This window comes from Myotis brandtii, unplaced genomic scaffold (assembly GCF_000412655.1).
Source record: "Myotis brandtii unplaced genomic scaffold, ASM41265v1 scaffold83, whole genome shotgun sequence".
NCBI classification, from domain to species: domain Eukaryota; kingdom Metazoa; phylum Chordata; class Mammalia; order Chiroptera; family Vespertilionidae; genus Myotis; species Myotis brandtii.
The window spans coordinates 2,115,729-2,141,296 of NW_005371371.1; the positions used below are offsets into that span (position 1 = coordinate 2,115,729).

The 25,568-nt window shown below is 48.2% G+C and overlaps 2 protein-coding genes across 2 annotated transcripts in view; one reads left to right on the plus strand and one right to left on the minus strand.

Annotated features, from left to right (window-relative positions):
* CARS2 (cysteinyl-tRNA synthetase 2, mitochondrial (putative)) overlaps positions 1 to 15,828 on the plus strand; it is a gene marked incomplete at its 5' end in the record, with an annotated part of 39,050 nt that extends 23,222 nt beyond the window's left edge. The window contains 8 exons of the mRNA XM_014531927.1: positions 2,247 to 2,380; positions 4,472 to 4,539; positions 9,103 to 9,169; positions 10,387 to 10,525; positions 11,257 to 11,380; positions 12,123 to 12,221; positions 14,933 to 15,139; positions 15,628 to 15,828. Coding sequence (XP_014387413.1) covers positions 2,247 to 2,380; positions 4,472 to 4,539; positions 9,103 to 9,169; positions 10,387 to 10,525; positions 11,257 to 11,380; positions 12,123 to 12,221; positions 14,933 to 15,139; positions 15,628 to 15,696 — 907 coding nt within the window. The remainder of the gene's footprint in view (positions 1 to 2,246; positions 2,381 to 4,471; positions 4,540 to 9,102; positions 9,170 to 10,386; positions 10,526 to 11,256; positions 11,381 to 12,122; positions 12,222 to 14,932; positions 15,140 to 15,627) is intronic.
* A 1,620-nt stretch (positions 15,829 to 17,448) lies between these two features.
* CARKD (carbohydrate kinase domain containing) overlaps positions 17,449 to 25,568 on the minus strand; it is a 22,008-nt gene continuing 13,888 nt past the window's right edge. The window contains exons 6-10 of the mRNA XM_005884463.2: positions 22,353 to 22,403; positions 22,162 to 22,266; positions 21,274 to 21,394; positions 19,652 to 19,772; positions 17,449 to 18,528 (exon numbers count right to left, since the gene is read on the minus strand). Coding sequence (XP_005884525.1) covers positions 18,378 to 18,528; positions 19,652 to 19,772; positions 21,274 to 21,394; positions 22,162 to 22,266; positions 22,353 to 22,403 — 549 coding nt within the window. The 3' untranslated portion in view covers positions 17,449 to 18,377. The remainder of the gene's footprint in view (positions 18,529 to 19,651; positions 19,773 to 21,273; positions 21,395 to 22,161; positions 22,267 to 22,352; positions 22,404 to 25,568) is intronic.

Here is a 25,568-nt window from a genome sequence, read left to right on the forward strand (position 1 = left end):
AGCAGGTGGTCATCCCCCAAGGGGTCCCAGACTGCAAGAGGGCACAGGCCGGGCTGAGGGACCCCCCTCCAGTGCACATATTTTTGTGCACCGGGCCTCTACTCTTATCTATATATATAAAAGCCTAAGTGACCATCCAACCGTTTGACTGCTTGACCCGTAGCTATGATGCGCACTGACCACTGGGGGCGGACACTCAACGCAGGAGCTGCCGAGCTGCGGTGACTTGGCAGCTGCGGTTCTCTGGTGACACACCCGGAACCAGAGAGGAGGGAGCTCGATTCTGGGGTGTGTCACCTGAGAACCACCCTCTTGCAATCTGGAACCCCTTGGGGGATGTCAGAGAACTGGTTTCGGCCTGATCCCCGCAGGCCAGGCTGAGGGACCCCCCACCAGTGCACGAATCTGTGCACTGGGCCTCTAGTCTCCTGTAATAGAGCACTGTGCCCCATGCACTGTGCCCCATGTACTGTGCCCCATGTACTGTGCCCCGCTCTCTCAGTCCACAGACCCTAGTTTCCTTTTGAGCCCCACGTAGGTTTACCCCACCTCCCAAATGGAAAAGCCTTGTCCTCCAAAACCCGTCCATCCACATTTTGTTCATTCTAGTTAAGACTTAGCAGGCAGTCTCCCTTTCCACCACATCCCCCCGCAGCCCTGACCTTTGATGACTTCAACATGGCCCATCTAGAAACACATCCAGGCATTCCTGAAACGTCAAACTCTCATGTTACTATGAAGCATGGGCCCAACTTTTCATCAAAAACAATTATGTCCATCTCACAGTCATACATTAATACAGAACTACTTATGTATTTATAAATACTTGTTGGTTTAATAGCAATGTGGAGTATACATTGGATTGTAAAAAAGTATTTAGTTTTAGATTCAATTAGTTACTGTAAAGCTGGTAGAAAGCATTTAATAAATTTCAAATCTAATGTTACCATTAAATATTTCATTTTGTTGAAATCTAAATAATGAAAATAGACATTGTATTCCTTTTTAGCTGTCTCTTATTTTAAAATAGGTCTAATGTACAGACATGAATAGAGACTAATATAATGAATACCTCAGATCCACAGTTTAGCTTTATTAAATCTTAACATCGTCATATTTGCTTCAGATCTTAAACTGAATCACTCATTACAAATGAGGCCCCTTATGCTCTCCTACCCAATCTGCGCCCTCCCACCTCACACTCTTCTTCAGAGCATTTGAATTTCAAGGACTGTAATAGATTCTCTAAAATCCATCACTGAGAATGTACAGTAACAGACAACCCACTCAGCCAGCACCACTTAGCTAAATGCGACGGTACATTGCGGGTTCTTCTGGAGCCCAGGAGCCAGTGGGAGAAGGTCAACCTTCAGCAGGAATGGACTCAGCGAGGCTGTGGCATCTTTGAAAATGTCTATTTTGAACCATTTTTAGGAAAATTCACGATGGTCTGCATTCCAGCCTCGCTGTGTGCTGGGGCAGTTGGTCTCACCACCCCAGCCCCCACAAACCAGCATTTCCACTGTGCTGACTGTTGAGTTTTTCATCGATTTTTGCACTTTCAATGTCTTCTGAAGCAGCGCTAGTGAACCTGGATTGTTCACACTGGTACAGGTTTCGCAGGTGGTCTGGTGAGAGTTTCCAGGCCGAGTGGTCGGGCCAGCTGCCGCACTGTCCCATCAGCCGCACAGCTTTGGTGTGCAGTTTGTAGGACATGAGGTTTTCCAGGATGTATAGCACAGCATTAGAGTGGAAGTGCCAATAGCTGACGTGCACTGATTTGAATTCTATAACCTTGTTTGTCAAATATAACAGGTAAGTAGTTAAATTTTCAAAAGCCAAATTAAAAATTCTCTTTATTTTATAGTCCTATCTCTTGTTAAAGGTGGAAAACCACTAAATTTTACCTATTGAAAGTAAGAAAAGGTAATTTTGTAAGTTTTTTAAAAAAACCATACCTCTGGAGCAAAGAGAATTAAATTTTTTCACTAGGAGGAAAAGCTATTAGGGATTTTTATGAATTGTCTTTAGTAGGAGGAAAAGCTATGGATGAGGGATTTTATGAAGTAAAAACAAAATTATGGTTTCCATTTGCATCAGTTAAGCTTTCACACGCATTGATTTAAAATTGAGATCCATTTATTTTATTCCTTGCACAAAGGCTGGAAGGGTTAGATATAAGATGAGGGTTGGAGAAATACGCTGTTTGATTGAATTAATTCACGGCTCTGTGCTGTGTCTTGCAGTTTGGTGTTTGGAAGTCAACTGGACATCCACTCGGGTGGCATAGACCTAGCTTTCCCGCATCATGAGAATGAAATCGCACAGTGTGAGGTCTTCCATCAGTGCCAGCAATGGGGAAATTACTTCCTGCATTCTGGTAAGTAATGACCTCAGAGGAATTGTTCTATTTCAGTCCTGCCGTTTTATCTTTTATTGACAAAACAGTTACATTTGGAAATACATAGATCAGCGAAAATAGGTCAAGAAGTGGAGCTGTCTCCTAAATTGTTTTTGAATTTCAGTCAGTTGGACATGAACTTCCTTGAATGGGAATGAGTCTGCCTTTTGGGAACTGAAATATGAATGACAAGAATATGGAAAAGGCTTTACAGTGCTGTTCTATATAAGTTTCCTTCTAATAAAACTATTGAGGGTTTTAAGTAGTATGATGTAATCATTATTAGGAATATGCCAACTTTGAGCTATAATATTGTCACCATCCTCTAATACCACTGCCTCTCATTTCACTGTTCAAAAACCACAGTTGGCTAACACCAGCCATCTGTTCTCAGGAGCAGATTGTGACACATGCGTTGGAATTCCCTTTGATGCCTGGGAAGATTCCTATGTCCAAATTTTGACAAAGGTCGTGGGGCAATGTCAAATTGGTCCATTGCTTTTTGGAATGACAGCTTAGGTATTTGGTATTTGGCAGTGATAGGGTTGGGAGCTGCAGATAATCAGCATCTGAAACACAGTGCATTAACAAATACCATTTCTTTAAGTCCTTGAATTAAGGAAGCTAGGTTATTCCAGTGAAATATATAGAGATGCTCATTTTACAATGTGCCGTCGGCTGCTTAAAGTCTGGAGTAAGGGTTCACTTGGGTTTTCTTCATGGCAGCGAACTGATGAGGCTGCACGTACCGCAGTGTCTCCTTTATTCTTGAGCTGTCCTGGGTGGCACTCCCACCTCGCTGTGTCCCCCAGGTGCCCGGGAACCAGCATCTCTATTCTCTGCAGTGACCAGCTCGTTTCTGACTGCCTCACAGTTGTCCGAAAAGAAACAGAACTGGCCGAACAGCTGTGGACAGCATATGGGCTGTTTGCCCTCTAGTATCCCACTTTGTGCCCCTGCATAGAACTCAACAGTAGCCAAATCTACTTTATTTCTGCCAGCGAAGGGCCTTGCTGGGCAGATTCCCTAAATAGAAGGGCAAAAGCCTGATGATCCTGGTTCCATGTTTCCCTTCCACTGTGTTAACTGTCTGAGAAGTCAGAGCATGATCCCTCCACAGACACTGCGTCAGTTAATGCTCATGAGGAGTGACGGTTTGCTCTGGACACTATGAAGTGCAGGTGCCCTTCAGTGAACCGTGGGTCTAGGAGTCAGTACTAACACTTCTTCATGCTCTCAGCTAATGACAGGTGTTTGGTGGCCATAAAACAGCAGGTCTTGTTTACCTTTACTAGTAAGTGTGGGAATGGGAAAGAAAGGGGTTTTGTTGCTGTGTTTTGTTGTGACTTTTACCATCTGTTAAGGCACTCTACGCTTCTCCATCACATTCACACCTGTCCTGGAGAAAGAAACAGCAGTGCCTCCTGACACACAGGAGAATGAATCTGGCCCTTTACATACTGGGGGTGAAGTAATACCAAGGTCTTGATAAGTCTGTGAAATTCAGTTGCAACAGAAAATCTAATTGCTCTCAGAGACCTGCAAGCCCCACTCTGCAATTCTGAACATCTGTAAGCAGCTTTTATTGCCGGGTGGGTGCCTGGTTTGCAAAACCAGAGATTTGTCATTTCTTCAGGTGTTGAGTCGGTTAAAGCGTCGTTTCTAAGTTACAGGAAAGGGGTAGAGTGTGCACTGTTTCTGAGTGTCACAGTCCATCTGTTCCTGTCTGAGTTCTGACTCAGCAGTGGTTCCTGTCCATTGCCCACTGTGGGCTGGGTGTACCCGACGCCCTTGAACTGGCACAGCTGTGGGATCCATCTTCCTGGAGGGTTGACGGTGGGTGATTTGGGGAAATCTTCTATCCACATGTACATGGGTGTTTGCATATTGGAGAGGGCAGCACTTACGGTTTCCTTTCAGTTACCTGGGCAGCTGCAGTCGGAGCCCTGTGCTCAGGCACCTGCTGGAGAAGCACCCACTTTACCTCCTTCCCCTGTACAGATGGGACGGAGCAGTCCTTCTCTTCCCCCCAATGCAGAGTGAATGACTGTGTGTGTTTTTTCTCCTCAGGACATTTGCATGTAAAAGGCAAAGAAGAAAAAATGTCCAAATCACTGAAAAACTACATCACTATTAAGGTAATGTGCTTTTCTGTGTTGCTGCCAGCTTGCTGAACCTTGTTAAACCAGCTGGGACTAAATACTCTTTTTTTTTTTTTTCTGAAAAGTGCTGCTCTCTCCAGTATGCAAACACCCATGTACATGTGGATAGAAGTTTTCCCGAAATCGCCCACCGTCAACCCTCCAGGAACCTTGTATATGTGACCCCACAGCTCTGATTCCCAGTTTCCCTGGCTCCCCTTTCCCCATGGCCCTAAGGGGCTACTCCTACTTCCGGGTCTAAATACTCTTTTTTTCATTTTCTTTTTATTGATTTCAGAGAGGGAGAGAGAGAGATAGAAACATCAGTGATGAGAATCACTGACTGGCTGCCTCCTGCACGCCCCCAACTGGGGACCAAGCCCGCAACCTGGGCATGTGGCCCTGACCAGAATCGAACCTGGGACCCTTCATTCCACAGTCTGACGCTCTATCCACTGAGCCAAATAAGCTGGGGTTAAATACTCTTTTTTTTTTTGTTTTTTTCTGAAAAGTGCACAGTGGTATTTCTCTATTTCCTGTTCTCTCTTCTTGTGTGGCTCTCCACTGTTTTCTGTTGGCTTTTTAAAAAAGATTTCTTTTATTGATATTTAGGGAGAAAGGGAGAGGGAGAGAGGGAAACATTAATCAGCAGCCTCTTGCACGCCCTGTACTGGGGATTGAGCCTGCAACCTGGGCATGTGCCCTAACCAGGAATCATACCAGCAACCCTTCAGTGCACGGGTGGACGCCCAACCGAGCCACACCAGTCAGGGCTCTGTTGGCTTTAGTGGTGGACTTCTTCCTCCCCTTTTTGTTTTTAATGATTTTATCTTTTGAATTACATTTGCTGGATTCCTTCCCCCGTTTTTGTCCCTCTGTTCCATCACCAGCCCCCTCCTATCTAGTGTAGTTTTGGGTTTGTTTGTTTGATTGACTGATTTTGGCTTTTTGCTGGCTTCTTACCCTTCCTGGAAATTTTCATTGTGTTGTAGAAATGCAGACTGAAGTGTGAATTTTCCGTATGAATGGCAATCGAGGGCACTAATAGAATACTTAAACACAGCTTGATCCTCCCTTGTCTTGGGGTCTATAATGCCCAATTTAGTTGACAAGGATAGTAAACAGCCCTTCATCACCTAAATACCAACCACTGAAGCTATTCCCACCAGATTTATAATAAACCAAAAGGGGTGTGCTCCTCAAAAATAGTCTTTATGTATTTTACATAAATAGAAATGTCTAATATTATCTTATATAAACTTTCAAACATACAGAAAAGTTAAAAGAAATACTTATGTACTCACCATGTAGACTTAAGAGTTTAGTATTTGTGTGTGTGTTATTGTCCTGAACCATTAGAAAATACATGTAGACATCATGAGAATTCTTTTCTGCATGCAACTCTTAAAAATAAGGATGCTTTCCTACGTAACCTAAACACCTAAAAAGTTAGCAATTTCTTTTCTGTTTTTTTTATATCACCATTTATCCCCCCATACCCTCTTCCACCTCCACCCATCCCCCTCCTTCCTAAGCAATAATTTCTTAACAATACCAATTATCTAACCCGTATTTTGATTTCTGCATTTATCCCAGTGTCTTTTACAGCTTTATTTTTCAACCAGGATCCAATCAAGGTTTATGCACTGCATTTGAATGTTGTATCATAGGCTTTTAAAAAAATTGTTTTTAATAGTGGTAAAAAACACTTTATGTAAAATCTACACGTTAACCGTGTTTATGTGTACAGTTCAGTAGTGTATTATGCTCACATGGCTGTGTGACAGATCTCCAGAACTTTTCCATCTTGCGAAACTGAAATTCTGCACCCAGTGAACATGCCCCCCTTTCCCCTCCCCTGCCCCCACCATTCTACTTTCCGTTTCCATGACTGACCGCTCTGGGCACCTCATATAAGTGGGATCATACAGTGTTTGTCATTTGTGACTGGCTGATTTCACTTAGCATAATGTCCTCAAGGTTCATCTGTGTTGTAGAGTATGACAGGATTTGCTTATTTTTTAAGGCTGTTCTGTTTAGGCTTCTACTCTACAACGGTCTCTCTACTTTTATTTTCCCTCTGGCATTGACTTTTTGAAGAAACCAGGCTATTTTTTCTGAACACCCCACATCTGGAATTTGCCTGTTGCTTTGTGGTGTCATTTAACTTGTTCTTCTAGCTCCTGTATTTCCTGTAACTGGAAGTGAGACCTCAAGGCTGATTCCATTTAGGTCAAACCTGCTTGGCGGAAACACTCCATCAGTGGTGCTGTGGACTTCCTCTGGGGCCACAGCGTCAGACTGTGGGACCCAGTGATGATAAATTTGACTGCTTGGCTAGGGGATGGCCACAATGTCTGCTGTAGAGATGTTTGTTTCCTTTTTGTGAATATCGAGAACCTGCGAGATAACATCATGTCAGTATCTTGTTCCCAACAGCCTTCTGCCCTGCAGGTTTGGCATCCTTGGTGCGCTCCACCTTGGTGCTCCTTTCATTGATTCTTGCAGTTGTGCTGGTCTCATTCTGTTGCTTCTTTACATTTACTAGTTAGCATTCCCCTTTAAAGAAAGGGTTTTTGTCTGTCTTTCTCTGTTTCTTTTCAGTGTCACTACAGCCCTAAGGATTTACTTTGTGTATTATCAACTCAGTCTTTATCCTTTTGGTGCTGAAATTATCCCACATTTGGACAGGGAGGGCTCCTGTGTCCTGGGCTCATGTCTCGCCTGCATCCTTGCTTTCGGCCCTGTTCACCTTTGCATCCTCCCAGACCGGCCATTTCTCCGAGGTGCCTCGCTGCCTTTGTGGGGAAATGGAACTTTGAACCGAGATCTGAGCACCTAGTGTGTTTATTGCTGCTGGAGTGCAAATATCTCTGAGATACTGCTTTTGTTTCCTTTGGATTTATACCCAGAAGCGGAATTGCTAGATTATATGGTAGATCAAGTTTTAGGGTTTTTTTGAGAATGATAATTTTTGTGTATGCAACTATTGAGCTAAATCTTTTTTTTTTTTTATTCTTGACAGTGTTTCTAGCAGGTGAGACCTTGTCTAACCTACTCATGTGCCCAGGTGTCCCCTTAGTGTAAGTCCCTGCACCAAAGCCAGCACGTAGCCAGAGCAGATGCTCCAGCCTGGGCTACTTTCTAAACAGCGTCCTTAAGCCCCCCGTAAAGCCCCCCTCCCCCTCCCCCATGAGCCTGGTGAGGGGTCCAGGCCAGGTGTTTCCTCCCAGCTGTTGCATGCTGGTTGCTGTTGCCGAGGGAAGGCCAGAGATACCATTGGACAGAAAGGGGTGGACAGGTGTGCAGAAGGGCTGAGAACGTCTCCTTTAACTCTCTGAGGATTCAAACACTCCTCTCGGAGCCCGTTTCCCTCGGTGCTCAGCATTGGTCAGTCGGTGGCACGGTCACTGTGGGTGGCCTGGTCGGGCCAAGCAGAGCCCTAGTGTCTTTCCTGGGGCCACACTGGAACCCGTCGTGAGGTTCGGTTCCCCGCCTTCCTCCCTCACCCCATGTCTTATCCCTTTAAAATCATGCAGAACTTTCCACTGACCACCAGAGAGAGAGGCTTTGTTGAACATGGTGCTGTCTTAATGATTTCTGATACGTTTCCCCATGTTATCCTTTCTGATATGGAAATTTTCACTTCTTTATGCAGACATTGTGGAAATAACCGAGAGGATGATACCAATTGGGCTTTTATTTTATGTTTACTTTTTTTCTTTTAATCCTCACCCAAGGATATTTTTCCATTGATTTTTAGAGAGAGTGGAAGAGAGAGGGAAAGACAGAGAGAAAGAAAAACATCGATGTGAAAGAAACATTGATTGGTTGCCTCCTACATGCACCCTGACCAGACCCCGGGCCGGGGAGGAGCCTGCAACCGAGGTATGTGCCCTTGACCAGAATCGAAACCGGCGCCCTTTGGTCTGCAGGCCGATGCTCTAGCCTTGGAGCAAAACTGGCCAGAGCTATTTTACGTTTACTTTTATCAGAGGCAGGATGGTTTATTCTTTGAGAAACATACCTGCTTCAAGTTCAGTGTCACCGGAGAGAATGACCTGGGCATGGATGTTGCTTGTTCTGACGTTACCACAGCCAAGCTTTCTGGACTGTCTCCTTCCTGCTCCTGGGAGCCTGTCCCTCTCACTCAGCCAGGAGCTGTGCGTGCCTCCTCCTCCCTGTGTCCCTTCCTGAGCACAGATTCTCTGTGGTTCCCAGGCTGCTGGGTGGCCTCTGGTGGTGGCCGTCCTCTCATGACGAGGGTGAGAAAACGGTGCCGTGGTGAAGGCTCCCGGGCCATCAGCAGAGCGGACTCCCGATGCGCCTGGTGGAGCGGGACTCCAGGCAGACAGGCCTCTCCTCTCGGCCTTTCCCACAGACGCTGGGACTGAATGTGGACAGTCAGCAGGGAAATTGCAGGGAAAGTGCTAAGAGTTTGAAGGCAAAACAAAGCTTTTCATAACATTCCTGATTGCTTGACGTGTGAGAACTCACCTCCAAGTGATGCAAATGGGAAAGACAAGCACTGTACATCTCTCCCGCATCTCTCTCTCTCAGGACTTTCTGAAGACATTTTCCCCCGACGTCTTCCGGCTCTTCTGCCTGCGGAGCAGCTACCGGTCAGGTGAGCCGACAGGGCCTTTGGGGGATGGTCACAGCGTCTGCTGTGTGCAGCTGGGAGAGACTACTCTGACAGTGTGGGGAATACCAAAGTACTGGCTGAGTAATAAGCACCGTCTTGTTAGTGTGGTTGTTCATCCCCTAAGGCTTGGGCTCAGAAAGTAAGCCCAAGGATGCACTATTGCATAATACCAGCACTTGGCCAGAAGGTTCCAGAAGCTTACGGAGGCCATGGGTTTCCAGTCAGCCCTCCCCGTCCACTCCCCTCCTCTCCCCCTCTGTGGGGTCTGGGCCCCGGAGTGCCCTCCACTTCCTGCTCCATGAACACAACAATTGGATCGGCCGTGCTCACACAGGGACGGAACCAGGAGCCCTCAAATGCGTCCCACTCAGGGCAGGCAGGCCCTGCTGTGCTGCGCTGTGTGCTGCTCGGGGGTGGAGGTGAGGTGAGGGGGATGGGGATGCCTAGCACTATGTCCCTGGGGCCAGAGGTCTCTTCTCCCTGGAAGGCCAGGTCTGGGGACACCCGGCACTGCCCTGCCTGACTTGACCACTGTGACAGTAAGATGGCGCCGGTGTCTATGGCCCTGCAGGAGCAGGTGCCCTTTGGGGGTAGGTGGGCTCCTCAGCCTGTGCACTGGGCACAACCATGTGACCAGGGAAGCAGAGATTGGGGTGATGCAGCCACAATCCAAGAACGTCTGGGCCACCAGAAGCTGCAAGAGATAAGGCAGGACCCTCCCCTAGAACCTTTGGAAAGGGTAGGCCCGGCTGACCCCTTGATTTCAGTTGTTTTTACCCCCAGAGCTGCAAGAGAAGAAATTGCTGTTTTTGCCCCCAGATCTGTGGTACTGAGGCACGATACCCAGGACACTGGCCCCCACCACTTGGGGAGCAGCTGACACGTCTATCCCTCTGGCTGTGCCTTTTGTGGGGGCCTGGACGTGGTGCCCAGTGGCTCAGGTGGGCTGGCCCAGGTGGGAGTTCTTAAATCTGTCTTCATGTACTCTACCACGCTGAGTTCGAGGTCTAATCCTCTCCCTCTCCCGAAATACTGAGCCCAAAGTTCAGGCCTCAGGGAGGTGCAGGATAGGGGGCAGCTGTCCCCGCTCCACTGCTGGGTTTCTGGAGTAGCATGAGGACGGCCTGGCTAAGAAACTGAGTCTGCAGGTGTGGGCACGCTCGACGGGCACCCCCAGCTAATCCTTCCCCCTTCCTCAGCTGTGGACTACAGCGACAGCACCATGCAGGAAGCTCAGCACCTCCTCCGGGCCGTGGCCGCATTCGCCCAGGATGCTCGGGCCTACATGAAGGGGCAGCTGGTGTGCGGCCCCATCAGGGAAGACGTGCTGTGGGAGAGGTGGGTGCTCTCCCAGATCTGCCCAGAGGGCCCAGGGCGCCATCGTGGGGCTGCCTGGAGGGAAGCGAGGCTTTTGGAGACTAAGGCTACTTGAGTGCTGGTGGAAAGGTCCCTCAGGCTCTGTGGTCTCGGGCAGGTCTGTGTCCGCCTGTGGGTGGCTGTGAAGGTTGTAAATAACGTGCCAGGATGGGTTTTCCCGCTGGTGTTTATTAGTGTGAACTGAACAGAGGCCCTTGTCACTACGAGGGTGAGGGCAGGTGCCAGGCCGGAGGGAAGAGGGTGCTCCAGGGCTTTGCCTCCACAATTCAATGCTCTGGCCCAGATGTGGACGCTGCTTCTCACAATGGCCAGAACTGGTCCCAGGGCCTGCCCAGCTGCAGGGTGGCCCAGACCTAGTCCTGCCCCAGGCCCGGAGAGGGGGCGGATCCAAAGCAAGTGGGGCCTTTACCTCCAGTAAAGAGGGGCAGCAGCGAGTTAGATGAGGTAAAGCCTGTGACAGGTAGTGGGTGTGAAGGTGAGACCACACAGATGAGAGAGGACGCCCAGGGGGCCTGAGTGTCCTTGTGGGCTGGGGAGGAAAGGCGGAGGATGACCACCATGGAGACTGCGCTGGAGGGGCTGATGGGAGGAAAGAAGAGAGGGCTGCTGGGGTGGGAGTGGGACACAAGCCTGCTCCGCTGGAGAGAGGCCACCTGCTGTCGGCGGTGAGTGACACGTGTTTCTCATCTAAGGCTCAACCACACACAGGCTGCTGTGAAGGCCGCCTTGGCGGACGACTTTGACACGCCTGGGGCGGTGGATGCCGTCTTGGATCTCATTCACCAGGCGAACAGACAGCTGAAGGTGGTCACTAAGGTAACTCCAATGACCACAAAGTAGGGTTTCTGTTTGTTTGGTTTTCCCTCATAAAGAACAGATGCCACTTCCCAACTCTCTCGGGTAACCATCTCCCACAGCCGGTGGCTTCCAGGCCTCTCCTGACCTTCCCTAAGTTCCTGAAGCTGCTTCAGCCGAATGGGGCCTGCCCTGCTGGCCCTGCAGGAGGCACCGCCTCCCAGAGCCCCAAGCAGTAGGTGCTGCTTACGTGGGCACGGAGGTCCCAGCACACTGAGAGCCGCATTGCGTGCTGGCTAATGCAGGAGCACGCAGCCCTCCTGTTCGCTCGGAGAAGCCGAGTTCACTGCTAAAACGTGAAATGAGGGAGGACGCCCTATGTTGGGACCTTGACTCACTCTGTGCCCACCCAAACTGTCCCTTTTCTGGGCCTTGGTGTCACCCCACTCCTGAGGCTCTACCCTCATGACCCAGTGACCTCCCGAAGACCAATCTCCTGAGACCACCATCATGCTGGGGGCTAGGTTTCCATGTATGCATTTGGGGGGACACAAGCCTTCAGACCATAACATCCCCATATTCTAGGTGGGCGGGCTCAGGTGCAGGATTAAGTTACTGACCCGGGTCGTCTGGCTTGCAGAGTGGCAGCTCCAGCAGTTAGTCCAGGGCCCCCTGCCAGCTTGTCCGCATGGAGGCACAGCAGGCAGAAGTGACCTGTTACACCGTTGCCTTTAAAGAGCCTTCTCTGGGTCATCTGTCACAGGAGCCTGGCGGTCCCAGGAGCCCTGCTGTGTTCGGCTCCATCATCTCCTACGTTGAGCAATTTTTTGAGACGGTTGGAATTTCTCTGGCAGAACGACAGGTACACCCTTCTCTTTTCAGTCCTCAGTGGTGGGATATTTACAAGCCAATCCAATAAGAACCATTTTTCCCCTTTAATGGATACTTGTAAATGCCAATTTATGTGCTCAAAAGTACATTACATTCCTTAAAAAGTCAACACTCAGAGCTAATATCTTACTGAAACTGCAACAGTTCTGAGAAGCAACAGCACATTTTAGCTATAGTGGAGTGTCATCAGTTCTGTACACACTCGTATTTATTTATTTATTTTTATTATGTTTTTTGTTTAGAAAGAATCTCAAAATGTACAGACAGCTGTACCGTAAGAACATTTTTCCTGAGCCACCTGAGAGTAAGCTGCCAGCCAAGCTCCCTCAGTGTGTCTCCTACAAACAGGAGCTGTCCAGCCCCAGCCCCTTGGGCTCCCCATTCTCCCCATGAGCCCTTTGGGGGCAGAGTCTATTCAGGACTCGGGGTGCTTTCAGCTGTTGGCCTTGTCTGGTACTTTCTCTGCATCAAGCCAGGCATCGGCCATGTCTCCGAGGGGCCTGGTTGCTCTTAGAGAAAGGTGGTCAGAAGGTGGACCTAAGTGCCAGGCGTGCTCATTGTGCTTGGGCCTCAGCTGCTCCGGGCCCTTGGTGGGCAGAGAGGGAGATGAGTGTGGGCATACTGTGCGCACGATATCCAAGTTCATTTCTCTCTCGCTCTACCTTGACTAAAATCCAGGGGTTACCATCAACACTTCAATTCTGGTTCTCAGCAAAGGGTTCATTCTGCTTTCCTCCCTTTCCATACAAGTGACAGTGAGAAGCCTGCTTTCCAGTACCCTAAACGTATCCCAGTACAGAGTCAGCCTCCCACTGTGGGACGCCCGCCTCACTCACTGGAGCTGACTCCCATCCCTGCCTGGACCCGTATTTCCTTAGGTATTCTTCTCCCAGTACAGTCAGCCTCCCACTGTGGGACGCCCCCCTCACTCACTGGAGCTGACTCCCATCCCTGCCTGGACACCCTTTGCACCCAAGGCTGTCCCCTCAGCAGGCTGCCCTCTGCATGGACATTCCACAGGGCTCTGTGGCCCTCCACCTCTCCACAGAGCCCATCTTGCTCTGCTTCACATAATGGCTTTAGGACTGTTGAGGATGGGGAAAGTTAAAGGCTAAAAGAGCCATTTTAGACAACACTGCATGTGAACAGGTTGTTAACGGGGGATGGTCGGACTGCAGGTGGGAGTGACCATCACCGGCACTGGAATCACCCTCCTCCCAGGTTCCTTTACAGCTCCGCCAGGTTCTGCTGCTGCCGTTGGGCTGGGGCATGGGACAGCTGCTCACTGCTTTGAAGGGGTGGGGCTGCCCTGTTAGCTCAGCTGCCTGGCACTAGGGGGAGCCCACCACTTGGGGGGCTCGGCTGGAGTTGGGAGTCATGGAAGCCTGGCTCCTAGCTGCCCACCTGCTGTGATCTGGGGTCATCCCGTGAGCTGGGGCACATCTCTCACAAACTTTAAGTACAGTGAATTTCTGACCTTAACACAAGTTGCAGTGTCTTTGTAATAATCCCCAGGCTTGCTTTAGTAATAGATGTCAGTTACTTGGTAGACTTAATGTCCTTTCCTGAGCAGTCCAGGGACCATCAGCCAATTCAGACAAAAGTGACTGGTCTGTGGTGACCAAGTTTTTGCAAGGTCTGTATTAATTTTCACATGAGATGCCCCAGAATCAGTTACTGAATAGGAAAAGGCAGACTTGGCCAAGTTGTGTGCCTGGCCCTTGTCAGAAATAGCTCCTTCACCTCCCCACCTCAAGGGCTGACACTGGAGCCCACTTTGGACTGTTTTTCTGGGGATAAGGGGCGGGGGGGTCATGGTTTTATAACAAGAATTATCTTTACCAGACTCCTCGGAGAAATGGCCTATTGCTGGCTTGGTGCAAAGCAATAATTAAGGACCTATGAGGTTTAAGAAGTTTGACCCAAAAGTAAAAGGTTGTGGGTTCTGTTTCTTCTTTTACACATGTGAACACAACGGCCACTCGGATCCCTTCTCCATTATGGAGGAAGGAATTGTGTAGAAGGGGGAGGACTTCTGGCAACTTGAAGTGGTGTAAATCCCATTTGACTTGTTGAAATGTCTCCAGCTGTGCTCCGAGACTTGGTCTACAACTGTCCAGTGAAAACTGTGTGTGTGAGTCACGTGTGTTGTAAATGCTTCCCTCCACGTATCAGCTCCCCAGACACGTGTCTACATTGTTTCAAATACTTGGTTAGAGTGAATAGATTGGGTTTCACTGGTCAATAAGGCTTAGACTTCTAGACTCTGCCTAGTGAATAGATGATAAACGAAACATCTTTAGATGCTGGCACATCTGTGGAGCATCTACTCCCAGCTTGTTAGTGTGAGTCCAGGATTGGAAGCAGGAAAGCCTGCTGTAGGCCTGGCCCTGAGATTACTCTGAGGCCTGTGGTGGGTGCACTGAGTGGCATTAGGGACTGTGCCTGGGTGAGAGAGACATTCAGGAGAGGAAAGTGGAGACTTGCTAATAGCCCGGAACCTCACAGCCTCTCTTCCCAGACCGGTGAGAGCAGCCGGCCAAGAGTTCCCCTCAGTGCCTGGGGGGTATAGGGGGGTACATGCTGGATGCTTAGCACAGAACTCACTGGTCCCATCAGCCAGGCACAGCTGTCTGGGCTGCTAGCAGAATCTCACTGGTTATACTACTCTGCCTGGTGCAGTTTGTTTCAGGGGACAGCGGCTCAGCCACGCTGCACAGCGTGGTGGAGGAGTTGGTTCGATTCCGGCTCAAGGTCCGGCAGTTCGCCCTGGCCACGGGAGAGGCTACCAAGGAAGCCCGGCGGCAGCAGCTCCTAGAGAGGCAGCCCCTGCTGGAGGCATGTGACACCCTGCGCCAGGACCTTGCCGCCCACGGCATCAGTATTAAGGTGAGCCACTGCCACCGAGGCCCAGTGACAATGGGGATGCTGGCATCATGCAAACATGGGGGAGGATCCAAGCTCAGACATCCCCTGCGCTGATGCTGCTGGTGAGCACAGATACCCATCCTGTGACGAAAAGGAAGGGGATGGGGCCAGAGCCAAGAGGACACTGAGGTGGAGGGACCTGGGAGAGGGTCAGAGTCAGAAACGAGGGAGACTGCGGCCCCGGGACGTGTACTCAAGCACCCGGGTGCTCACAGAGCAGAGCAGACCTGTGCTCTTGCCCAATCCTTTCCTGCCCCAAGTGGCCTTGCCCCAGCCTGACAATGGAAGGCAGCAGCTGACCGTTTCTAAGCATCCAGCTGTTTCCTCTAGTGCGGCCCAGACCTGTGGACACAGCAGGCAGTGCCTCCTGTTACTCTGAGCCCTGACTCTCTCACCCATTTACTCCTTGAGCCTGCTCAGCCGGGACCTTTTTCCTCCCCCACCCCCAGGACAGAAGCAGCACATCCACATGGGAACTGCTGGGTCAGAGGTCAGAAGACCACAAACCTGGGAGCTGAGGATGCGTGAAGCGGGAACCACAGGCTCACAATGCGGCTCTGTGCTTGCTTAAGTCCCTATAGAAGCTTTACATTAAAGTTTTCCATTGTGACTATTTAGTCAACATTAAAGTAAGTCAAACTGATATCATTCCAATGGTGTGTTAGTAACTATGTTTAAAAATGGATTTCTTTATAGTACCAACAGCCACAGACTCAAGTGCAGTTTAGTTAAATCAGCCAACATTATCATCTGTGATATAACCCAACCAGCCTGTGTCCCTGAGCCAGAGCCCAGGAATGTAAGTTGTAAATGGGGGTCCCAGAAGATGCCATAGGAAGGTAGGTGGGACCTGTGAGTGGGGCCAACAGGGCAACAGCTTCCAGGACAGCCCTTATCCCAAGAGGATCTTGTGGGGATTTGGCCATGCTGCCTGCTCCAAAGCAGGAGGAAACAGCCTGTACCTCAAGTGCTGGGCAGTGATGAACCGGGGGACGGTCACTCTGGAGGAGTGGGACAGCAGGGGTGCGAGCAGGACATAGAGGTGTGACAGAGGATGCCAACGCCAGGAATTCAAGCACACGGCAGACTACCTGGGACTGAGCTTACTGGCCTGATCTCAGTCCCCTCACCTTTCTGCACAGGTGGGGAGCTATAGCTGTTTGGTTAACCATAGGAAAGAGGGTGATCCTCTTGCCAATTCCCCCAACTTTCAGGTCCTGGGTGGGTGCAGCCTCAGGCAGCAGGTAAGCACACACTAGGCAGAGTTGTGGATAGCTTGGTGTGGCTCTGCAGCCATGTTTACTTTGTCATTGACATTCATGACCCTCAAAGGCATTTCTCTTCTATAGATAAGGAAACCTGTTTGGAAGCTGACACGCTAAAAGTGACTCAAGTAGTGCATAGTGCATGATAGAGTGCAGACCCAGGTGGCAGGCAGGCCCTTTACAGAGAGACATCCAAACAGGTCGAATCAGTACTGGGGAAGCAGACTGTCCCCTGTTGGCCGGATGCCTAACTTGCCCACCAGCAGTTCGGTGCTGCTTTCCTGGTCTCAGGGAAGCTGCCAATAAGTGTCCTAAGCTGGGCTTGTGAGGATGCTCGGGTTTATGGAAGAACAAGGAAGCAATTACTAACTTCATTTAAAAGTATCAGTCCCTGGCTACTTGGGTATATCCTATCTCCCTTTTAAGCAGATATTTTGTACTTAGAGCAAAAACTTAAGTAACAAATACACAGGAATAGTTCCTATGACTGCTAAATTTCATTTATATGTAAAGAAATGGTGACATTTCAGGCTTATGCTTCAGATTATTTACTTTAGTAATATTGGTAAAGCACTGGTAAAAAAACATTGGATAGATAAGCTTATATATGTTTATGTCCCTAATACCTAACAATGTCCTCAACTTAGGAAGCTGAAAGATGGGTTTTGGCTACTTAAGAAAAAAATAAATAAAACTCTACATTGAAATAAACCAGGTCTCCCTTTTAATAATTAAAAGTTCATGGCTGGTTTAAAGAAAGTAAGATCTGTTTGGGGTGACATATCTGAACCACAGAGCTTCACCCATGTGTAATCATCAGGGCAGACAGACTTTTAAAGGAACCAGCATTACTGAACAGTAAGAGAACACTCAAATGCATGTGTTAGGAACCAAAACCCCCACGGAGAAATGGCGACACAAACAAGTCTCTCAGGCCACTAAGAAAACAACCCACACAACCAAACAAAAGTGAACCAGAGGCTAACAAGACAAAAAAACATCTCATTTACAACGATTTCAGATATATCAACTTCTTTAATGGAATCTAAATCTTCCTGAGGACATACCCACCCATTTCCCCCATTTTCAACCCAGAAAGCCTACTGTTATGCTCTGTTCAGTCCCCCCAGGGCCCCATTATCCTGAAGCCGTCCTCCCAAGAGAACACACCAGTGGCCACATCAAGAACATGGCACCCCACCCACTCATGCACACTCTGCTGGGCCCCGCCAGCCACCACACATACTTGTATGCACAGGCATGAAAAAGTGCAAGTGTAAGATACAAGGTATTCCAGAGCTCCCACCAGGGCATTCAAGTATCAGTGTCCCATTAAGTTTCCTTCTTGGATTTTCCCATGGTGCCTCCAAAAAAATTTCCAAGGTCAAACTGATTACTGATTATTCTGAATACTTTAACCAATTAACCCAAACAGCCAGTACTTAGTATTTCTGCCCAGACCTTTTCAACATAATCACAGTTTGAAAAATAAAAATTAGCTAAAGTAAATGCCACATCCTTTGGTGGATCTCAATTTAAAAAAAGCAAATCTCATTATTCTCAAAGCTATTTGGAAACGAATGGCTGGATCCCTTTGAGAGAACTATCTAATAAGGGGAACTTCTTGCACAAATGCCTACAAATTCAGCTGAATTGGTTAAAGACTTTCTCATTTTCAAATGATTCTCCATGTTTGTGTTATTGCTGGGAGTACTTTGTTTAGTGTCATAATGTCTCAAATTGCGTATTAATTTAGCCAAAAATTGTTCATTCCCAATTCTTACATTCTCTACATGTAGCCTAGACTCCAAGCCTCCTAAGCAGCCTGTGCTGCTCCGGTACCCAGAAGATTCAGACATACTGGATGTGGCCTTTCCCATTACAAATGCTATTTCTCCCACCATGGTGCTCACTTTCTTCTCGTTTGCATCGGCTCAGGTTTCAAAGAGTCTGTTGAATGCAGGTCTGATTTCTGCGATCATGTCCGAGGTAGTGGTGGAGCGGCCATGCTTCTGGAAGGCTTGGTGGTTGCACTGCCTTGTGAGGGAGCACGCACCAAAGGCAGCCACGAGGAGGGGGCTGAAACTGCAGGGCAGAGCCATTAGCAAGGCGCTGTGGGAGGTGGAAGTCCTCCCTCCACAGCTTTGTCAGACATCAGGGACCTGAAGCCACCAAGGCACTGATTTCCTTCCTGTTTCCACTCTGAGACCCCAAATTGGCAATTTCTCGTCTGATATGCCACTGAGGCATAAGGCATTTTAACTACAGTTAAAATAACCATTAATCCTCTGATACTGATATTCCCTGACAAAAGCCATATCAAAAATACCTATCCAACTGGAGGAAGGTTAGAACAAAGCATTTTCCCTGGTGAAAACCAGACCAGGACTTGTTGATGAGCGTTTAGAAGTAGGGAATATTCCAAATCTGAGAATGCAGGTTCTTCCTAACATTGCTAGACTTCCGCTGTCGCTCCTTCCCATGTGCACACATGGACCCGTTTGGGGACTGCTCCCTGCCTGCCAGGTGTGCTGCGACCTCACAGGCCCGACACTGCTTTTCCAGGTGTCATGACAGGCCCTCCAGACCCAGGACATCCCATCCTGGCACGTGTGGCCATCTATCATCATGAAGGGTGCAGAGAAGAGAAACTGAGGCTCACAGAGGGGTAGGAACTGCCAGAGTTCACTCATAAGCTAAGAGCAGAAGTGGGTCAAAGCCCAGATCCTAGAATTCTGCTGCCTCTTAAAGAAAACTCGTCTCTCAAGACAGCATCAAGGTAAGCTCTACCTTCACCTGCATATTTTTCATTTAGTTTTATAGTAGGTATGCAACCAACCTTCTAGAACAGTGTCCTCAAACTTGGCTGCACATTAGAATTATCAGGATAGCTTCAAAGGCTAGGGATGCCCCAGACCCCTTTGGTATCGAATGATGGAAAAGGGCCCAGATTTAAGTAAAAACTCCCCAGGTGGGATGCCCCAGACCCCTTTGGTATCGAATGACGGAAAAGGGCCCAGATTTAAGTAAAAACTCCCCAGGTGAAAATTTGGGGATCAACCCCTGCCTTGAAATATCTTCCACGTAACAGTAACACCAATATTTCATTTGGAACATTCCAAGTAGCTATTTATGAAACGTATGAGTTACTAAAATAGCTTACATAGTTCAGAAATTTCAAAGTGGGAGAGATGAAGATGTGGCATACCCATTTGTTTTCTCAGGTCCGGCGTGGAGTGCCCACTGCACCAGAACACCCAGGAATCCCGACAGGAGGTCACCTTGCCCACCACATCTGCGGTTACTGCCCTGTAGGTTGCACTCGAGAACTGCAGAGCAAAAGTGAGATGGGTGTTAGAGCGAGTGGCTTGTCTCTGCTCACTGTGTGTTCCAGGTCATCTACCCTAACCCTAACCCTGATTGCTCTTAACAAGAAAGCCTGTATTTTACAGGAGAGGAAACTGAGGCAGGCAGGGGTCTGGCTGCCCCAGAACCACCTGTTAGTATCGTGGTGAGTGGACACATGATTCAACCACTGAGGGATCTGCTGATAGAGATCAGAGAAGAACATGCACAGCACGTGTGGGCCCTCAGTCCTACAGGACACCTCACACTCCAGAGAATCCACCTTCAATAACATAAACACAAAGCTGGCGCCTCCTGAATGGGCTAATCCTCATGACTTCATTTCTGTTGGGTAATGAGAAATTTCTATTTCTTTGGAAAATATCTTGGAAATAGGTTATTATATGTTCTGAATGTGTGTGAGCACCATCCAGCAATAAAAGAACTCAAAGGTTTCAGGATCCTTCAGAGAACACTCACTCCATCTCCTGCCCAGCATGCGAGAGAGACAAAGTGAGACATAGGTGACTAAGGATGCCTTCTGTTCTCTGTTGGCCCTGCTTTCTGTGATCTAGTCAGCAACTCTATACCTAGGCGACTGTTCTTTGTATTAAATTCTGTTAAAATAACTGGTGAATTTTTTGCCTGTGGATCAGATTTTTATGTTTTCAGGGAGCTAGAGATGTTATACAGTCTCTGGTTATGAACATCATTGTGTAGATATGAGCAAGTGTGACAGCCCATCTTGCTCTCACTAAACAGTCCACAAACTCCTATGGAAAGAATGTGACCGGAAGATTCATCACATTCATCACCTGGAGATTTCCACTAATGTCAGCTCCTGGGGTTTCTTCACTTTCCTGTCATTTTTATAAAATAGGACAAATGCAGTAAAATATTCAAGTAACTTCATGTATGTTGCAGGCAAGACAGAGGTGGCAGGGTGTGAACTCTGGAGCACCATCTGCTGTTACAGCCACCTTCCCACTGGGCTGCTGCTTATCAATCGTTAACAGAACTTTAGCCGCTGCACCTGGTATCAACTAGGATCAACACTGATCCTGGTATGACTTCCCTTTGCAAAATAGTGAAAAATGAAAATGGACTTTGAAGAAGTTGTGGTTAACAAGCTCATCAGGAAGTCCCTCTGTGGAACATGTGATGCATATGATGTGTGAGCACGTAAGATAGGAGGGACCACATGTGATGTGCGAACATGTGTGAACGAGGTTTTCCTAGGGCTGTACCCACATGGCCACACTTGGTGAAGCCCAAGGCCACTCACCCTGTTCGCCATCGGAGATCACGTCCTGCTCCCCTTTCTGGACCACAGTCACATTCCCCAGGTTGTGAAACATGTGATGCATATGATGTGTGAGCACGTAAGATAGGAGGGACCACATGTGATGTGCGAACATGTGTGAACGAGGTTTTCCTAGGGCTGTACCCACATGGCCACACCTGGTGAAGCCCAAGGCCACTCACCCTGTTCGCCATCGGAGATCACGTCCTGCTCCCCTTTCTGGACCACAGTCACATTCCCCAGGGCCTGGCTGAGTCTCAGCACAGCTCCACGGCGATCACTGCTATCCACGGGGTCTCTCAGCTACAATGCAGGACACCACAGGCAGAGCTGTCATCAGACACTTGACAGGAGCCCACAAATGTGGATACAGTGAACATCATCCTGATCCTCAGACTCACATCTAAGGGAATCCCCCGGCACAAGACGGCCCTCCATACAAAGACACACGTTCTATCCACCAGCTGGAGAGGCCTCGGTGGATGCCAGCACAGAGGCTCGAGATAGAAATATTGCTCTGGTGGCTGTCCCCTATCTTGTCAGATCAAAGGTAAAGAACACTGCTCCTGGCTGGGATTTTAAAGGGCTGCAGAAGGGATTCAACTTCGAATGATAATGCACTAATATTTATGGAGCACTTGATATGTAAGGACTCGTGAATTTATATGTATTATTTCATTTCATCCTCACATATAGTATGAGGCAGATGCTCTCATTATCCACATTCCACAGGTGAGGTAATACAGGATAGGGATGGAGTTATCTGCCCAGAGTACAAAGCAGGAGGGGCGACTGACTGCCCAGAGCACACCACCCTGCCTTTCATCTAATCAAAGATGCACTGATTGGAAGATGTCCCATCATTACACCCACCACCAGGAAAAACCCACACTGTTAGCACGTGAGAAATGCATTGTAGAATATGCACGCATCCACCCCACATCTGCAAGTCTGTCCCTGCAGACCCACCTGAGGGGCCCAATGGGTGCAGAACCACAGAGCGTGTCCCTTGCCCCTCCTCAGGATGAGGAGGGCTTGCACTCTGTCTTTCCAGTGGTCAACAAACTCACCACAGCTTCAGAGAGCCTGATGAACTCCACGTGGTTGGGAGTGAGAACGGCCTTCTGGTAGCCTTGGATGAGGGTCGGCTGCTGAGCTATCAGCCACAGCCCGTCCTGCACAGAACAAGGACTCCCATTTACTGCATGGCCTTGGGCACCCGGCTATGAGGAGGGGACAGGAGAGGAGAGGCCACACTCACTGCATCAATGACGACAGGGATGGCTCTGGCCTTTGATGCTTCTAAAATGCCCTGTGAGAAAAGAGAGCTATGCTGAGCAACAAGGCCATCATCTCTCCGAGGAATTAAGAGAAAACCAAGCACTTCCTTGATGAATTTCAACATTAACTTATCAACAAACAGAAAGGAAATAATAAGGTAATTGCCTAAATAAACAGAAAAGACTCAAATGAACTGATAGAGCACAGGCAACTCTCAAAACATAAGCCCACGGGCAACATGATACACAGTGCTGGGTCCCAGGCTAGCCCATGAAGGCCAACTCCAAGCTAGTGTCTCCAGATTTCTAATAGATATTAATCCTCAGGATTCAGAAATGAGAAATCTGAAGTCTTGGGAATTCCCCAAATTATCAGCTTTTCATATTCATGTGCTTTCTGTATTTTTCACACAGCTTTTATGTATTTTTCGCATCATGTGATTTACAATAATGAGTAATCATAATAATAAAAAGAAAATAATTTCTCTCTGAAAGGTTATACTCAAAGTTCCAGAGGTTTTTTACTAAAAAAATAAAACATTTAAAAAATATAGAGAGTGTGGCAAAAGCAGATTTACAGTTGTGAGTACGCAAAGCAGTTTATTCTTGTATTATTATTGACTAGAGGCCCGGTGCACAAAATTTGTGCGGGGTGGGGTGGGGGGTGAGGTCCCTCAGCCCAGCCTGCACTCTCCAATCTGGAATCTCTTGGGGGATGTCCAACTGCCTCTCACAATCCGGGACCGCTGGCTCCTAACCGCTCACCTGCCTGCCTGCCTGCCGGCCTGCCTGATCACCCCTAACCACCTCTTCTGCCTGCCTCGCCCCTAACTACTCCCCTACCGGCCTGATCACCCCTAACTGTTCCCCTACCGGCCTGATCGCCCCTAACTGCTCCCCTGCTGGCCTTATCGCCTCTAACCACCTCTGCCTTGCCCCGCACCTGGGACCCAAGATTCCCTCCTCTGACCGGTTGTAGGCACCCAGGACCCGGGCCGGCCACAGCTGCAGGGGACTGTGGGCAGGCGGCTTCGCCCAGGCTGCACCCACAGGCACCTGGGACTGCAGGGTGGGTGGCTTGTCCCTCTCCCAGGCTGCAGGCACAGGTGCAGCCACTGGCGCCCGGGACTGTGGGGTAGGCGGCTTGTCCCTCTCCTGGGCCGCAACCTGGCTGGTCCCCATCCCTCTCTCCCCAGTGTTGAGTGTCTGAGCCGTTATGGCGTGACGGTGTGAAGGCGTGATGACCATTTGCATGTTAGCTCTTTATTACATAGGATTGTATTATCTTCTACATGAACAACTGTAAACCTACATTTGCTCCACCCTGTATATATGATCAGCATATGGTTGCTTATTATTATTAACCAGTAGAAGATTACCTATTGTATTAGCATGTAAAAATCTCTACCTTATACACCTGATAGAAAACATGAGAGAATAAAACAAAATATATGGTAAGCAGAAATAACTTAAAACATTGAAAGATAAATCCATATGTTTAATTAAAAGTTAGTCCTGAAAATGAAATGTGAAAGCCCACAAAGCATGAGCTGCCCTGCCCAACAGTCTCATCGGACTTTGCTAACACTGGTTAGAGTTGGGAGTGTTTTCAAAAGCCCCTTCAAAGAGGTATCAGGGTATGGGAGCCTCATGGAAGCCTATTTCCTTCTTTAACAATGAAAATGCTCTGCTTGCCTTTAGTTTGGCTCAACTGTTAAAACTGATTTGGCTTTTGCTGATTCAGATTTCTGAATGTCTGGTGTCATGTTTGAATCTCTGTTCAGTGTTTGGCCACAACACTAAAATGTTCACCTCTTTGTATTTTTCCTATTAAAGTTCTCAAAAAACAAAAACAAAAAAAATCCAAAAGCCACAGTAGACTAAAGTGAATATTCAAACATTGGGAAATGTGCAGGGAAAATGTAACATCACAAAACACTCAGGTCTCCTGGCACAGTTTAAGAGCACCACACAGAATCAGGCATCAAAGTCGCCCATTTAAGGACTGACTTGCTTCCATCACTCAGATTTGTATGAAGGCACTGTGCATTTAAACCTGTCAGCATTTACTGCATTTGCAACAATGGCTGATGATAGTTAGCATCAGTCAAAGCCATGAGTACACACTTATAACAAGGCCACAGTTCCAAGTGAGACTGGCTGATGACATTACTATCACTCTCCAAAACCGCATCTTCACCCACCATCTAGTTAATAATCTAAAAGAAGAATGGCACAGGAATGAACAAGCCACACCCAGATCAAAAAAGACTGGAGGAAGGTTGAGAAGCAGTGCAACATCTCCAATAGGACACGGTTAAAATAAAACAAGGAGCACCCTGGCCGGTGTTTCTCAGTGATTAGAGTGCACCAAGGGATCACGGGTTCGATTCCTGGTAAAGGGCACATACCTGGGTTGCAGGTTCAATCCTGGCTCTGGAGGCGGAGGGGTGAGGGAGGCAACCAATCGATGTCTCTCTCACATCGATGTCTGTCTCTCTCTCCCTCTCCCCTCCCCCTTCTCCCTTCTACTCTCTCTAAAAAGCAATGGAAAAAAATATCCTTGGGTGAGGATTAATAACAACAAAAAAAAAGCAGTCAAGAAAATTCAAAGGTCTCAACCTCAACTGCCTTTAAACAACAACAAAACAACAACAACAACAAGCATTCTCATGTAAAAGACCAGGTGGAAGTGAGAAAGAATGACAACAGCACCCCAGAGCAGAGTCCTGGCAAGGACAGCCTGTTGGTGGAACAGCAGATTGCTAACAGCACTTTATTCAGCAACAGAACTTGCAGAATTTACCCTAAAGACAATACCTAACAGAAATAGACAAGTGAGTGGCCAGATTATTATGACCACCTGATGTTTGTAGGCAAATTAGCTATAATTTCGCACTGAAGTTGCTAGAGGGCCAGACCATTATAAATAGGGAAGCAGGTTGTTTACCACGACAGAAGTGATTTTTTTCTGAAGATATGGGTAAAGAACGCAATTTAACAGCCTTTGAACGTGGGATATATTTGAACGTGAGTGGCCAGATTATTACGACCACCCCATCAGTACTCCGTTGGGCCACTTTTTGCCTTCAATGCTGCGGCAATTCTTCTTGGCATTGACTCCTCGAGATGTTGAAAGGTGATGCGAGGAATCTGACACCATGCCTGATGAATAGCACTGTCCAGTTCTGTGAGAT